We start from the raw sequence: 13,972 nt of genomic DNA, 5'->3' as shown, positions 1-13,972 counted from the left end.
CCAGATGACTGAGCCCTGTGCCTTGCAAAGAAAACAGCTACAGTCACTAACCTGACTATCCACACCAATGTTAGTGATTTCTGGCACAATGAATGTGGTAGAGGGAGCAGCTCTTTTCCAGTTCACAAATAGCTTCTGACCTGGTCGCCTGGCTTCGGTCCTTGGCTGATTCCGCACACGTTGGATAATGCACTTTCAATGCACTTTATCAATCGTTTGAGGTGGATTTTTTGTTCCACACACAAAAAAATCTGTTCCAAATGATCTATAAAGGCTTGGAAGTGCATTATCCAACGTGTGCGGAATCACTCCTCGTGAGCCACTGGTGAGTGGTTCTTGACAGGTCCGCAGTATAGGATGTCACTGGTGGGAAAACTCAGAACTGATCCTCCTCCTCTTCTGCCTCAGCATCAACCTTTGCTTGAAGAAAAGTCTTCATGGGAGCCTCTCTGCTTGTGTTAATTAGCCATCAGCAGCGTAACTGCATGTCTGTATTTGCATGAAAACGTTCATGGTCTTTAAAAATGAATCATGCGTCTCCATGTCCAATTTGAAATAGCCCTGCGTTTGGCATGATTAATAGACTTGGCAGTCCTCCGCTTTGTGCTGCATTACCTAAATATCATTTTCAGCATCCCCCCGCCCCGCCCCCTGAGTCTACATTATCATTGGCTTGCCAAATACAGGCTTCATCCCATCAAATCTGCAAAGGGGTCTCTGTGGGAGAAGCTTAGCAGATCATTTTTTAAAATGTCCTTAGGAGCCTTTGACTATGCTGAAAAGAAATCAGTAGTCCTTGATTCCTGCAGCACCAGAAATGATCTTATTAACTTTACCCAAACTGCAGGAGTCACCTGCCCTGGCCAAGAATATAAATGAGTAGATTTATGGAAAGAATTAGACTGGAAGGGGGGAGGCAGCGTGGCGAGAGGAAAACTCAAATTACTTTAGGTCTCTTTCTGTGCTTTTTCTTGTTTCCAGGCAGAGTCTCCAGGCAGGCAAATGCACAGAGATTGTAGTGTGTGCTGGGTTTCCCCACTGTTGTGGGCTCCTTGTAAATGCCCTGGCTCCTCCATGCGGGAGAAAAACCTTGCTTGTTGTACCGTACAACATGCCTGCATTTTCCTCAAGAGAGATTACTCCTCTGTAGGAGAAAAACTGTATGAATCAGTCTCTGGTTGTGTGTGAATGCGGCTGCTTCTGACTGAATAGCTTTTGATTCGCTGAGGCTAAAGAGTGTCCCAACGTGTTTTAGGGAGAACTGGAGAAGCAGCTGCTGCAGGCAAACCCCATCCTAGAGGCTTTCGGGAATGCCAAAACAGTGAAGAATGACAATTCATCTCGCTTTGTAAGTAGCCGAGTTCTTTGCTGGGAGCGTGTCTGTGCGGATCCGCCCCTGTCATGAGTGGGAGCCCTTTTCTTTGAAGGGGCTCTTGGTATGCTCCCACTTGCTGTCATGCAACGTGTGGGAGGTATCCATGCGACAAACATATTTTTGTGTTCTGTACCAATGTAACCATCGTGACGTTCCTTAAAGAGACCCATAAATTGTGTCATTTGCTGAGAGGACTGGGAGTTCCCTGTTAGAGATCCTCAGGACCTTCCCCCAGAACTGTAGGGCTCCCCGTGGTTCTCAAGGAAAAAGGAATGGTGATTAAAAACTGCCTGAAGCATCAGTCGGATAGCCAACACCCCCCATATTCTCTGCACTGAAGAGAGTGTCCCCCGCCCTAAAAAGACAGCGTCTCATGCTGGCGGAAAAGGGAAACCTGAAGCTGCTAACTAGCAGCAACCAGAAGGGGTTCCGATTGCCAGATGCTCCAAATCCCAAATTTAGAATCATAAAATCCAAGGTTGGAAGGGACCTCCAGGTCATCTAGTCCAAACCCTCCCCCGCCCACACAATGTGGGAAATTCACAACTACCTCCCCTCCCACACCCACTGTGACCCCCTGCTCCATGCCCAGAAGATGACAAAACACCATCAGGATCCCTAGCCCAATTGGCCAGGGAAGTTGCTACCTGACCCCCAAGGTGGCGATTGGCGTTATCCTGGGCCACGAGAACTAGGCACTGATGTAACCCTTCCTGCCCTCTCTCTCCTGATCTGCCTGGGTTCACAGAATCAGCATTGCTGTCAGATGGCCATCTAGCCTCTGCTTAAAAACTTCCAAAGAAGGAGAGCCCACCACCTCCCAAGGAAGCCTGTTCCACTGAGGGACTGCTCTAACTGTCAGGAATTTCTTCCTAATGTTTAGCCGAAAACTCTTTTGATTTAATTTCAACCCATTGGTTCTGGTCTGACTTCCTGGGGCAGCAGAAAACAACTCTGCACCATCCTCTATATGACAGCCCTTCAAGTACTTGAAGATGGTTATCATATCACCTCTCAATCGTCTCCTCTCCAAGCTAAACATACCAAGCTCCTTCAACCTTTCCTCATAGGACTTGGTCTCCAGACCCCTCACCATGTTCATCTCCTTCCGTTTCTGTCCTTGTTGTTAAAACAGGACAATTGGGATATGAAATAACCCCACAGGATTGCTTTTAAGCAAGTGGTGGAACCTTATAACTTCCCCTGAGTAGCAGCGGGTAGCAAATGTTTGGAACTAAAACAAGTTGTCTCCTCTTCGCTTTGCCAGGGCAAATTCATTCGCATCAATTTTGACGTCACCGGCTACATCGTGGGGGCCAACATAGAAACCTGTATCCTTCTGAGGGATCGAGAATGCAAAGATGCGGCCGGGGGAAGATCTCTGACCATGGCTGCGTTTATGGAAATCCCAGCAGCTTAATTTGCATGTGCTCTCTGGTTCATATTTCCTGACACATTACACACCCCTTTTGCTGAAACTCAGGAGGGCTGGCCTGGCTGGAGCTGGGAAGCTCTCGAAGTCCACCAGCCTGGAGATCCACATTGGAATAAAGGTGGGATTGAGATGCAGTAAAAAGCAGACAAATCCCAAAGCAGCCCACCACACAGTGATAGGTCCTGGTTCTGTTCAAAGCGTACCTCCCCATCATTAGCAATAATTATCCCTTGATGGGTTGGCTAAACCTGGTTCCTGAATCACGGGGCTTTCACAGAGAGCTTCCTTTCTTCCTGTTTGACTTTGCCAAAGTCTGTCCTTCAAGCGCAAATTCTTCCCTGCTTTGCACAGCTGCTCATTGAGAATAAAAAGATCATTAATGCAAGTGTGGGTGAGGGGAGGATGGACTACCAGGGTTGTAGCTCTGGAGGCAAACAATAAGGTCAAAGAGATAAGAGAGTGTGTGTGTGTGAGTGTGGAGGGGGGTCAGTTGGAAAGCAGCTTGGTCTGTGCTTGAACTTCAGGTTGCTCAAACTAAGGTGCCAGTCCAGAGTTACCAGCTTTACAGGACAAGGCAGACTTGGAACCACATTGGTCCCTGGCGTCCCCTGCTAAGTTGGTAGCTGCCATACCACCCTCCGGCCATCAGCCATGGGGAGGCTGTAGGACAGCAGAAAGCAACCAGAGACTCCGTCTTCTGGCAAGTTGGTGGCAGGTCCCTGGGTCCCTTTGTAAGAGGCTCCATGCATGCAGGGACTTGCTTGTTCTGACCCAGTCCTGAGCTCCACTGGATTCCTGCACTCCATCCAGCCATCCTGGATCTTGCCAGATCTCCCTCCCTGTTTCAAAAATGATGCAGACTGAATTCAGCTTTCTGTAAACGCAGCATGTTTACTTCAAGGAAAGCAATATAAATAGTTCCAGTAAAATTTGATTTAATGCAAGAATGGTTGCCAGCCACCATTGACTTTTCCTTTTGGTTGAGTTTCTGCAAACGTTGTTTGTTTAAACAGATAAACAAATAAGTGAATAGATTCTTCCTCAGCTGCCATTCTCAACATAAATAGCATACTTGACTGCAGTCCTAAGCAAGGTTACACCCTTCTAAGCCCATTAACTTCAGTTGATATACAAGAGTGTAACTCTGCTTAGGGTCACACTCTGAATCATCTCCATAATTCCTATAGACTAATTTTTTTCAGATGCTACAAAAATGACACTGTTGAGCTGAAGAAGATACCAAATTAAGGGAACTGAAATGATCCATGGGGAACAGAGCATCTCCCTTAACAAAAAAGAGAATGAAAGAGATGAACAGCAGAAGAAAACTTCTCTACTGCATCATGTTCTCCAGGGGAACTGATCTCTGTGGTCAGGAGATCAATTGTAATTCTAGGAGAACTCCCACACTGGGGCTTCCGGTCCAATCTGGGAAATTCCTGGAGATTTGGGGTTGGAACCTGGGAAGCAGAGAGACTTCAGCAGGGTACAAGGCCATACAGTCCACCCTTCAAACCTGCAGTCCTCATCTCTGTAGCCTGGAGATGAGTTAGAATTTCAGGAGAACTCCAGGCCCCAACTGGAGACTGGCAACCCTAGGTGTGAGGAATGTGAAACCCCAGGGTGATGCCATGGTTAAAGAGTTGGACTAGGCCTTGGAAAACCTGCCTTCATATCCCCTGCTCTGACATGGAGCTCCTTCGGTAGCCTTGAGCCACTCTCAGCCTGACCTGATGCATTTGAAGGGCTCTTGGCTCAGTGGCAGAGCATCTGCTCAGCATGCAGAAGGTCCCAAGTTCAATTCCCAACATCTCCAGTTAAAATAGGATTGTGTCGTAGGTGATATGAAAGACCTCTAACTGGAAATCCTGAAGAGCTGCTGCCAGTCTGAGTAAACAATACTGACCTTAATGGACAGGGCAGAAGGAAAGGGACTGTGAGATTTGTAGGTTCTGGGTGATTTGAACCATCTGTCAGCACCCAAGAGGGCAAGCCGCCTTGCCTTCACTGAGTGCTTGAATGAAATCAGGTGTGGTTCCTGCAGGCAGCCCTCTTCCTTGACTCCATTCTTCTGGGAAAGCTGCAATGGATCCGCTTGTCCAGAGGCTGTTCAGAGAGTGTCTCCGGACTCTGAGATTTCATCCTAGATCTGTAATAGTTTATTACATCTAAACTTGTCCATCGGCCTGGATGTTCACTACAAAAAACACAAAACAAAGGAGGAGGGAGGAAAACGGTGCTGTAGGCATGATGGAAAACACCTGCCTTTGTTAGTGTGGCAGTCCTAGCACCTTTGTTCAAATGGTATCCGTCACACATTTTGACCCTCAAAAGCTGCAGTTTGGGATTTTTCCCACACACACACACCACACACACACGTCTTGTCCGTTTTTCTTTGTAGTAAACATCTAGCTGGATGAAGCATTCACAAGGACTCAAAAGTTTGCACTGACTCCTGATATTTTGATTAGTCTTATTTTTTTTTAAAGTATTACACAGCTTTTGCTTCTGAATTTTTTCTGTGGACCAATGTGGCTACCTATCTGCATCGCCCTAGGTCTGCATCTCCAGGCAGCTGAACTGGCTCTCTTTGGCAGGATAAGTCTCCCGAACTCTTATTGATGCCTGGCAAAGACTTCTGTCTGCCTTAAGGTCTCCCCCCCACCCCTATTGCTGAGCGTTTGGTTGTTTAACAGACATTGACAGATTTGCTGGAGAAATCCCGTGCCATTCGCCAGGCCCGAGATGAAAGGACTTTCCACATCTTTTACTATTTGATTGCCGGAGCCAGCGAGCAAATGAAGAGTAAGTGAGCCAGCCACAAGCTGGCCGTTTTGAGCTGCTCTCGGGGAGGGTCAGGGGCAAGCATTTTCAGGCATGGGACCTTCCTGTCCCCAGGACTGGGGCTGGGGAAGAGACTAGTGAAGGACTGTTTCTAGGGCAAGGCTGAAGCATGCGTCAAACCAAAGATCCAATTCAGATCAGGGCCACTGGCAGAAGAAGAGCTCCCAGGAGAGAACCTGTCATGAGGGGCAGTCCCATATGTGTCTCTTGCTGTTCAGTAGCAGGGTGCTGAAGTTGTTGCTGTGATTCAAGTTTTCCTGCTCAAACATCCAAGCAAACTGCGACACTTCTGAGCTGCAATAGCTTAAGCAAATTCAGTGTATTTACAGATTTTTAAAAATCCCTTGCATAATTTATTCTCTTTCTGTTAAGAAAACAGAGAGGCACTGAGCAATATTGGGCTCCACAGCCCCTTATGTTGACTGGGCAGTCTTGTGCAGGAAAGGCAGTGCGGTGTAAAGTTTAAAGTGTTGGACCAGGTTTTGGTAGATCCAGGTTCAAATCCCCACTTTGCCATGGAAGCTTGCTGGGTGACCTCAGGCCAGTCACTCACTCTCAGCCTAACCTACCCCACAGAGCTGTTGTGAGTATAAATGGAGGAGAGGAGAACAATGTATGCCATATTGAGCTCTTTGGAGAAAGGATGGGATAGAAATGTACTTCATAAACAAATAGAGATGTGCCACCTTTCTGCAAAATCCCCCCAGGAATTCATTATTAGTTACTGATTTCTATGGCACTATCTGTATACCCAGTGATATGGCACAAGGCAGGCAATGGAAGGAGGGGAGGTGACCGGGGAAGAACCAGCATGCAGTTGAGATGGGGTATGGCTCAGTGGCAGGGCGTCTGCTTAGCATGCAGAAGGTTCCAGATTCAATCCCCAGCATCTCCAGTTGGAAGGACCAGGTAGGAGGTGAGGGGGAAGACCTCAGAATCAGCACCTTGGACAGCGGCAGCAGGTAAGAGGAGCCAAGTCTGACTTTGATAGACCAGGGTTCTAATTCAGCATCAGGCGGATTCATGTGTTCATGAGCAAGAAAAGGAGAGAGTGGCCCAAAGATGGGCAAGAAGGGAGTCTGTCTCCAACCTGAAGAGCCAAGTAGGGTTGCCAACTCTAGCCTGGGAAAAGATTTCGGGATGGTTTACTTTTGGGAAGGGATTTCACCTAGACTGTATGGTATACCATAGACTTTGCCCTTTGAAGATGCCTTTTCCTCCATGGAAACTGACTTCTGTTGTCTAGAGATCAATTGCAATTTCGGAAGAACTCCTAGCCCCATCTGGAGTTTGGCAACCCTATGGCTAAAGCCGAGGCGGTGATGTTGACTTGCAATGAGGGCTTTCCTCTGGCTCTCTGCACCCTCTGACGCATTCTGTCTTTGCCCTCCAGATGAGCTATTACTGGAAGGTTTCAACAACTACACTTTCTTGTCCAATGGCTACGTGCCCATTCCCTCTCAACAAGATGACGAGATGTTCCAAGAGACCTTGGAAGCCATGAGTATCATGGGCTTCAACGAGGAGGAGCAAGTTGGTGAGCTGAACTGCACTCTGCTTTCTCCCCCTTTCAAAAATGAGATCTTGATTCCTTCTTGATATGTCTCCTTTTCCTGCTTCTCAGTTGAGGATCCAATATCTTAAAGTCTTTTTCTGTAAGAATTGTCAGTCACTGCTTAAGAAGTTCTTGACTGCATGAAAAATCTGGATAATAGTGTGTATGTGGATTTTTTCTCTCTTTCTGTTTTGGAGCATTTTTAGAACAATTGTAGCTGATATAGAGAGGGGTCAGCAGAGATTATCTTGAGCAACGAGGCATGCTTTAGTCCCAGGCCAAGACTATAGTATTTATTTTTTCATTTCTGGTGTTTCCATTGTGGCATGTGCCAGCACTCAAGCTTCTATTGTAGTGGCAGTCTTAATGTTTTTCTCCACCAAAATCTTGTCTTGTCAAACTACTATTCTGCTTTTATTACATACATTATATTACATAAGCCTAAGAGAATGTAAGAAAAGAGGAAAAGAAGCACATTAATAACAATTTGTCAAACACAGAAGGGTGCATTTTACAAAACGTATCTGTATGTTGCAAATTATTCCTTTGCATCCTTTGGCAATACATTAATTTAATTGATAATTGTGCATTCCAAACATGATCAAACTAATCTCTGAAAGAAGGGATGTTCTTTTTTCAGTATGCCACAATAAGCAAAGTTGTAAGCAAAGTGAAGACGAGACAACAAACGCTTTAAAATTTCCTAGTAAGGTTATCTTAGGAACTGATGGTATATTACTACATAGTACACCATTCATAAGCTTAATCACATTTTGCCGAAACAAATTGATTTGGGGGGGGGGGAGCATTTTTAGCATTTTTCACTCCTTATGTACAAGTGACACCTACTGACTTAAAGGTGACACTGTTGAATATGAGCATTCCCAATGGATTTGAACAGAATCACGTTTTACCTGCCTCCTGTTGAAATCAATGGGACATTCATATTGCTCTGACGATTGAATGTGTTTTCTATCCTGCATCCTCAGCTAAAAGCTCACAAAGGGGCTCACATCACTGAAAACAATAAAAAAGAACAATAAAGCCAGCAACCAGTAAAAAAATCACAGCAACACACAATTATGTTGTAAATCCCAGGCAATAAAACCAAACAATGAACCACAGAATAGTAGTTGAGCCAACAGGATCGATACTAAAACAAGATGAGTCTCAAAGCAGACACAGCATCTATGCAACTGGTGCAGATAATACAAAAAGAAGCACTTAACTGTGGTTGTATTAGTATTCAGGTTTTGATCAATTGCAAATTAATTAAGCTTTTAAAGACAGATGATTCAATCAAGCATGATTCACTCAGTAGGTAGCCTTGATACAGATCCTGGACACAGCAAAAAAATGGTTACTAGATCTATGGATCTTTCCCTGACATGTTCTGCTAACTGTTCCCAGTTTAGCCACATTCTGTCACTGCAAGGCAGTGGCTAGCATTGGTGGATGGGGGAGAAAAATAAAGCAGATATCCAGTGGCACCTTACAGACTAACAGCGTGAGCTCTCGTGAGTCAGAGCTTGCTTCTGAAGCCTCTGAAGAAGTGACCTGTGACCCAGGAAAGCTCATATTGAAATAAATACTCTTAGTCTTTTAAGGACCTGCTGGACAACTGTTTTATTTTGCCTCAATAGGCTAAAACAGCTCCCCTTCTGTATGGGGAGGACCCAGGCTCAGATGCGCCAGTATGCTGACACTCACTTTGGTTCTTGAACCTGGGGATGATTCCCTGACTTCAGTATCCACGCAGGGCCTGAATTTCTAAAACTGAGCTTGTAAATCTTTAATAATAGACAGGGACTGCAACCAGGAAAAGGTTGGGGCATACGCAAAGGATGACATGCGCTCACCTTTCAGATGGACTCTACTTTCCAGAGTTGTTCTGCTAGTCCAGCCCACTTGGATTTCCTTGGAGGACCGCAGATACAAGAGGGGTATGTGCTAAACTCCCGTTCTCCAATGTCTCCACAGCCATGCTGAAAGTCGTATCATCTGTTCTCCAGCTTGGGAATATTGTCTTTAAGAAAGAGAGGAACACCGACCAGGCTTCTATGCCGGACAACACAGGTAGGCTGGACTACTATAGAAGAAGATGGCTCTTCCCAGGGCTTGCTTGCTATCTGGTGAGTTTTCCCCCATAAAAACTGGAAACTTGTCCAGAGCCACACAGGCACAGTCAATGGACAATGCCTGCTTATCAGCTTGTGCCTTCAGTGGGTACTCTTCACAGCATAGGGATCAATGTGCTTCTGGTTATACATCTGACCCCTCTTACCTGTGTTTGGCATGGGGGAAGATGCCAGGTGATGTGATATGTTGGTTCTCTTGTTCCAGCTGCACAGAAAGTATGCCACCTTATGGGTATTAATGTGACAGACTTCACCAGGGCAATCCTAACCCCGAGAATCAAGGTGGGGCGAGACGTTGTCCAGAAAGCGCAGACCAAAGAGCAGGTATCGGATTTCCTCTCTTCTGTTCACAAATGGTTTGGGTGCTCTGATCGAGTCCCCATCTTTAGCTCCAAATATTGCCCAGGCAGCAAATCCGATTGCAGTTTATTTCTGTTTTACTGTCTTTCTCCATAGGCTGACTTTGCAATAGAGGCGTTAGCCAAAGCAACCTATGAACGTCTTTTCCGCTGGATTCTGAGCCGGGTCAACAAGGCCCTCGACAAAACCAAAAGGCAAGGCGCGTCCTTCCTAGGAATCTTGGATATCGCTGGGTTTGAAATTTTTGAGGTATGTCCTGTTTATGTAGCCCTAGATTACTGGCGCAATTGACCTCTGGGCTCTTTTCACTTGTTTGTGTTCATTGAGGAAACAAATTCTTTCCACCCTGTTCAAAACTTTATAAACCTTTTGCTGCAGTTCACTGTTACCTCCTGCACTGCTGCAGCCTCGGTCCAAACCAGGTCCCTCTGCAGCTGCTTCCAAAGCCGCACAATCTCCTTGCTGAATTGTCTAGCTTGACCCATTTCCCAAACTTAGAAAATCTCCGAGTTTCTGGTCTGCTTTGATGTAAAAACAGTCACCGTATCTACACTGTGACCTTTTTACCTCGAATGATTTGTTTCAGGTCAACTCGTTTGAGCAGCTGTGCATTAATTACACCAATGAGAAACTGCAGCAGCTTTTCAACCACACCATGTTCATCCTGGAGCAGGAAGAGTACCAGCGGGAAGGCATCGAGTGGAACTTCATTGACTTTGGACTGGACCTGCAGCCCTGTATTGAGCTCATTGAAAGACCCGTAAGATGTCCTTTTGCCATGCTTATGCCTCCAGTTAGACACCCAAGAGCTCAGCTGCAGAGTTCCTCCTAGGGCAGCCATGCTGCTCTTTCCCTTCCAATGGAACACTTTTCACAGTGCCGTGATTTTCCAGATTTCCCAGTAGAATGTGCTGCTCTCTGTTGTTGTAAGACTTGGCCAGGAAAATCCAGATTTTCCCGCCCCACATAGCAGCCCTTTCAGCTTCATTGCCATCTTTGTCAGAATATTACATCAAAGCAGGTTTGGGAGCCCTGTGGGTCAGAGCCCCGTGGCACAGAGTGGTAAGCTGCAGTACTGCAGCCCAAGCTCTACTCATGACCTGAGTTCGATTCTGGCGGAAGCCAGGTTCAGGTAGCCAGCTCAAGGTTGACTCAGCCTTCCGAGAGGTCAGTAAAATGAGTACCCAGTTTCCTGGGGGTAAAGTGTAGATGACCTGGGAAGGCAATGACAAACCACCCCGTAACAGAAGTCCGCCAAGAAAACATCGAGATGCAATGTGTCCGTAATGACTTGGTGCTTGCACAGGGGACTACCTTTACCTACCTTTAGGTTTCAGAAAGCTCAGAGAGACAAAATGGTGAGGTATACAGAAAAGGAAACGGAGTGGGAGGACCCCACTTCTTAAGAGCCTCAGTCCTGGGGCAAACAATCAGTGTGAAAAAGCCATCACTGGTACGGGCAGCCTTGAGGGACCTGCATCTATATTTCCTTAGGCTGAGCAAGGACTGCCCACCAATGGCTGCCTCTTTCTGTTGTACTGACTGGGCAGGGAGCCTGGGACCTCCTGCAGACCCAGCCAGGTGTGGTGCCTCTGGGCTGAGGGCCCTCCGCAGTTGCTGCTGTTCTGTCAGAAGCCAAGTGGGGTGAATCCCGTAGCAGAGGGGCAGGGCGCTCCCACCCGCCCACGTCAGCAAATGCCTTCCTTGAGCTGCTCTTGTCTGGTGTTGCAGAATAACCCCCCAGGCGTCTTGGCCCTGCTGGACGAGGAATGCTGGTTCCCCAAGGCCACGGACACCTCCTTTGTGGAAAAACTGGTTCAGGAACAAGGCAACCACCTCAAGTTCCAAAAGCAGAAGCAGCTGAAGGACAAGACAGAGTTTGCCATCATCCATTACGCAGGGAAGGTACGCAGCTGAACTCAGCTCCCCCCGTAAGGCTGAACCTTGGCTTCCTGGGCGCTGTCCATGACCTGCAGAGATTCTATTGATTGCTAAGGATGTATTGCCATTGTTATGGTCTCTGACTGCAAATAAATTCATTCATTCATTCATGATCTGCAGAGGCAGAGCCCTAGGCCAGCTTTTCCACAGGAATCCTCTGAGCATATGAATGCTTTCTCCTTTCACAGACAGAAACTTGTAGTGACACCTCCCGTTGCTCTTTTCCCTGAAAGGTTACTTACAGTGCATCTGCCTGGCTGACCAAGAATATGGATCCACTGAACGATAACGTGACGGCCTTGCTAAATCAGTCCTCCGAGAAGTTTGTGGGGGACCTTTGGAAAGACGGTATGGGCCTAAAGCATTCCTTGGTCTCCCCTGCAGCCCATCTCAAACGCTTCCTCTCCAGTACCCTTCCTCCCTAAGTACAAGATGACACCCGATTACAGGAGTCCTCACAGCTTATCTAAAGGATACAGTTGGCATGAGTCCCCCAACAGGAGCTGCATCCACACAGGCATGGGGGAGGTTCACCTTTTCAAAGGGCTCCACTGCTTGATGCCATTCGGAGTGCTGTGAGGGTGGAGGAGGGGCTTCAGGCTTCCTTCCCGCACATCCTGTTTGCCCCTCCTGGGGCTCTGCCTGTCCTCAGTCACATGACCCCTGGACACATGGAGCCCAAGGAAGGGGCCGGCAGGAGACAGTGAGGATTTGGAGGTGTCTCTGAAATCTGCTTGGCTGTGTTTTAGTGGACCGGATTGTGGGGCTGGACCAAATGGCGAAGATGACGGAGAGCTCCCTCCCAAGTGCTTCCAAGACCAAAAAGGGCATGTTCCGGACAGTTGGGCAGCTTTACAAGGAGCAGCTGACCAAGCTGATGACCACCCTGAGGAACACGAGCCCAAACTTTGTCCGCTGCATTATCCCAAATCATGAAAAAAGGGTAAGGCGCTCGGAACAGCCACAGTGTCTTTGTCACACATGTAGCTGAATGTTGCATGTTCCATCAGCGTGTCCATGCTGCAGATGAAAACTTTGTTTTTCTTGGGACTTGTCGTGCAGGGAGGGTGAGCAGGGGGTCTCTAACAGAATTCCCATCAAACTGCATCTTCCAGGAGTCTTTGGGAGAAGGCGGTAAATAACACTTAAAATGGTATAAAACCATTGGGAGTTTGTAGAACAGAAAGAGGCATACTGATGACTGCAAAGCACAGATTCCTCTGTGGAGCTTTTGGAGGAGGGCAGGAATGCCTCCTTCTTTCCTTCCTTCTTTCCTTCCTTTCCTGTTTGCTTGGATGATGTTGTAAAAGCTTTTCTTTCCTTTTTATAGTCAGGGAAACTGGATGCCCACTTGGTATTGGAGCAACTCCGATGCAACGGTGTCTTGGAGGGGATCCGAATTTGCCGCCAGGGCTTCCCTAACAGAATTGTCTTCCAGGAATTCCGCCAGCGGTAAGGTGCTCTTAGGGTGGGTTTTGGGTGCTGTCCCGATGGTGTTCCCCAAACATGACCCGGATTCAGGAGGTTAAGTGATTGGTCACCAGGCGTGCTGCTGGAGGAGGCCGCAGCTGTCTGATCCTGCTGCACCATTTATTTATTTATTCAGAACTTTTATAGCCCTGTTTCTTTCCCATTAACTGGACCAGTGTGGGTAACTTATAAAACTGATAGACCATAAAAACAGCAAAGAAAAAACATGGGCTGGATCCTAAGACTCTCTTCTGCCTAGTCTTCCTCCAACAGAGAAAGATTTCCATCAAACAAAGGAAGACTTCTTCTTCAGAAAATGGCATTCTCCATTGGAGGAAGTCTTTGTTTCTTAAAGAAATTCCTAGCAGAAGACAGCCATAGGATCTAACCCCATTAAAACAGCCAACAATAACAAATTTCGAAGTTAGTCCGGGGAAGTTGCCTTTCAGAACCAGAGGGTTAAAAGCATTCATCCAGATGAGCCAAAAGCCCTGGTGAAAAATTTTCAGTCTCACATCCACTCTGAAAGTATAGAGATGTGGCTCTTCTAATGCCCTCTGAAAACCCATAAACGGGCAGTACTTGTTTGTAACCTTGCAGGGCTTGGAGCCACTAGAAGGCAGGGCAAACCGAGCATGGGAAGATATGGGTGGTCAGGATGGGAAAGCATTGACCCCAGTCCTCGGAGAGATCGCCTTGAAAATGAACAGCATCTCTTGCTTTTGAGCCACCCCTTGAATATGTCATCCAACGAGGGTCTGGGGTTGCAGAGAACCAGAAGGAGGAGAACAGCCAGTGGCAGATTTAGAGAGAGGAGGAAGGCAGCTCAGCATCTGAAGAGGGACTGGCAAAAC

General features: G+C 47.1%; 1 protein-coding gene across 3 annotated transcripts in view; it reads left to right on the top strand.

Moving 5' to 3' along the window:
- The window catches only part of MYH11 (myosin heavy chain 11), a 65,190-nt gene that overhangs the window by 29,982 nt on the left and 21,236 nt on the right, over nt 1-13,972 (top strand). For all 3 annotated transcript variants that reach the window (XM_054992996.1, XM_054992994.1, XM_054992997.1), the window contains 12 exons: nt 1,256-1,348; nt 2,643-2,706; nt 5,517-5,615; nt 7,048-7,191; nt 9,190-9,285; nt 9,553-9,671; nt 9,804-9,956; nt 10,294-10,467; nt 11,439-11,612; nt 11,882-11,996; nt 12,398-12,591; nt 12,979-13,100. In XM_054992996.1, coding sequence (XP_054848971.1) covers nt 1,256-1,348; nt 2,643-2,706; nt 5,517-5,615; nt 7,048-7,191; nt 9,190-9,285; nt 9,553-9,671; nt 9,804-9,956; nt 10,294-10,467; nt 11,439-11,612; nt 11,882-11,996; nt 12,398-12,591; nt 12,979-13,100 — 1,547 coding nt within the window. The remainder of the gene's footprint in view (nt 1-1,255; nt 1,349-2,642; nt 2,707-5,516; nt 5,616-7,047; nt 7,192-9,189; nt 9,286-9,552; nt 9,672-9,803; nt 9,957-10,293; nt 10,468-11,438; nt 11,613-11,881; nt 11,997-12,397; nt 12,592-12,978; nt 13,101-13,972) is intronic.

This window comes from Eublepharis macularius, chromosome 12 (genome assembly GCF_028583425.1).
Source record: "Eublepharis macularius isolate TG4126 chromosome 12, MPM_Emac_v1.0, whole genome shotgun sequence".
In the NCBI taxonomy this organism is placed as follows: domain Eukaryota; kingdom Metazoa; phylum Chordata; class Lepidosauria; order Squamata; family Eublepharidae; genus Eublepharis; species Eublepharis macularius.
Note: the sequence above shows the minus strand (reverse complement) of the source record. Positions and strands in the feature narration are given on the sequence as shown.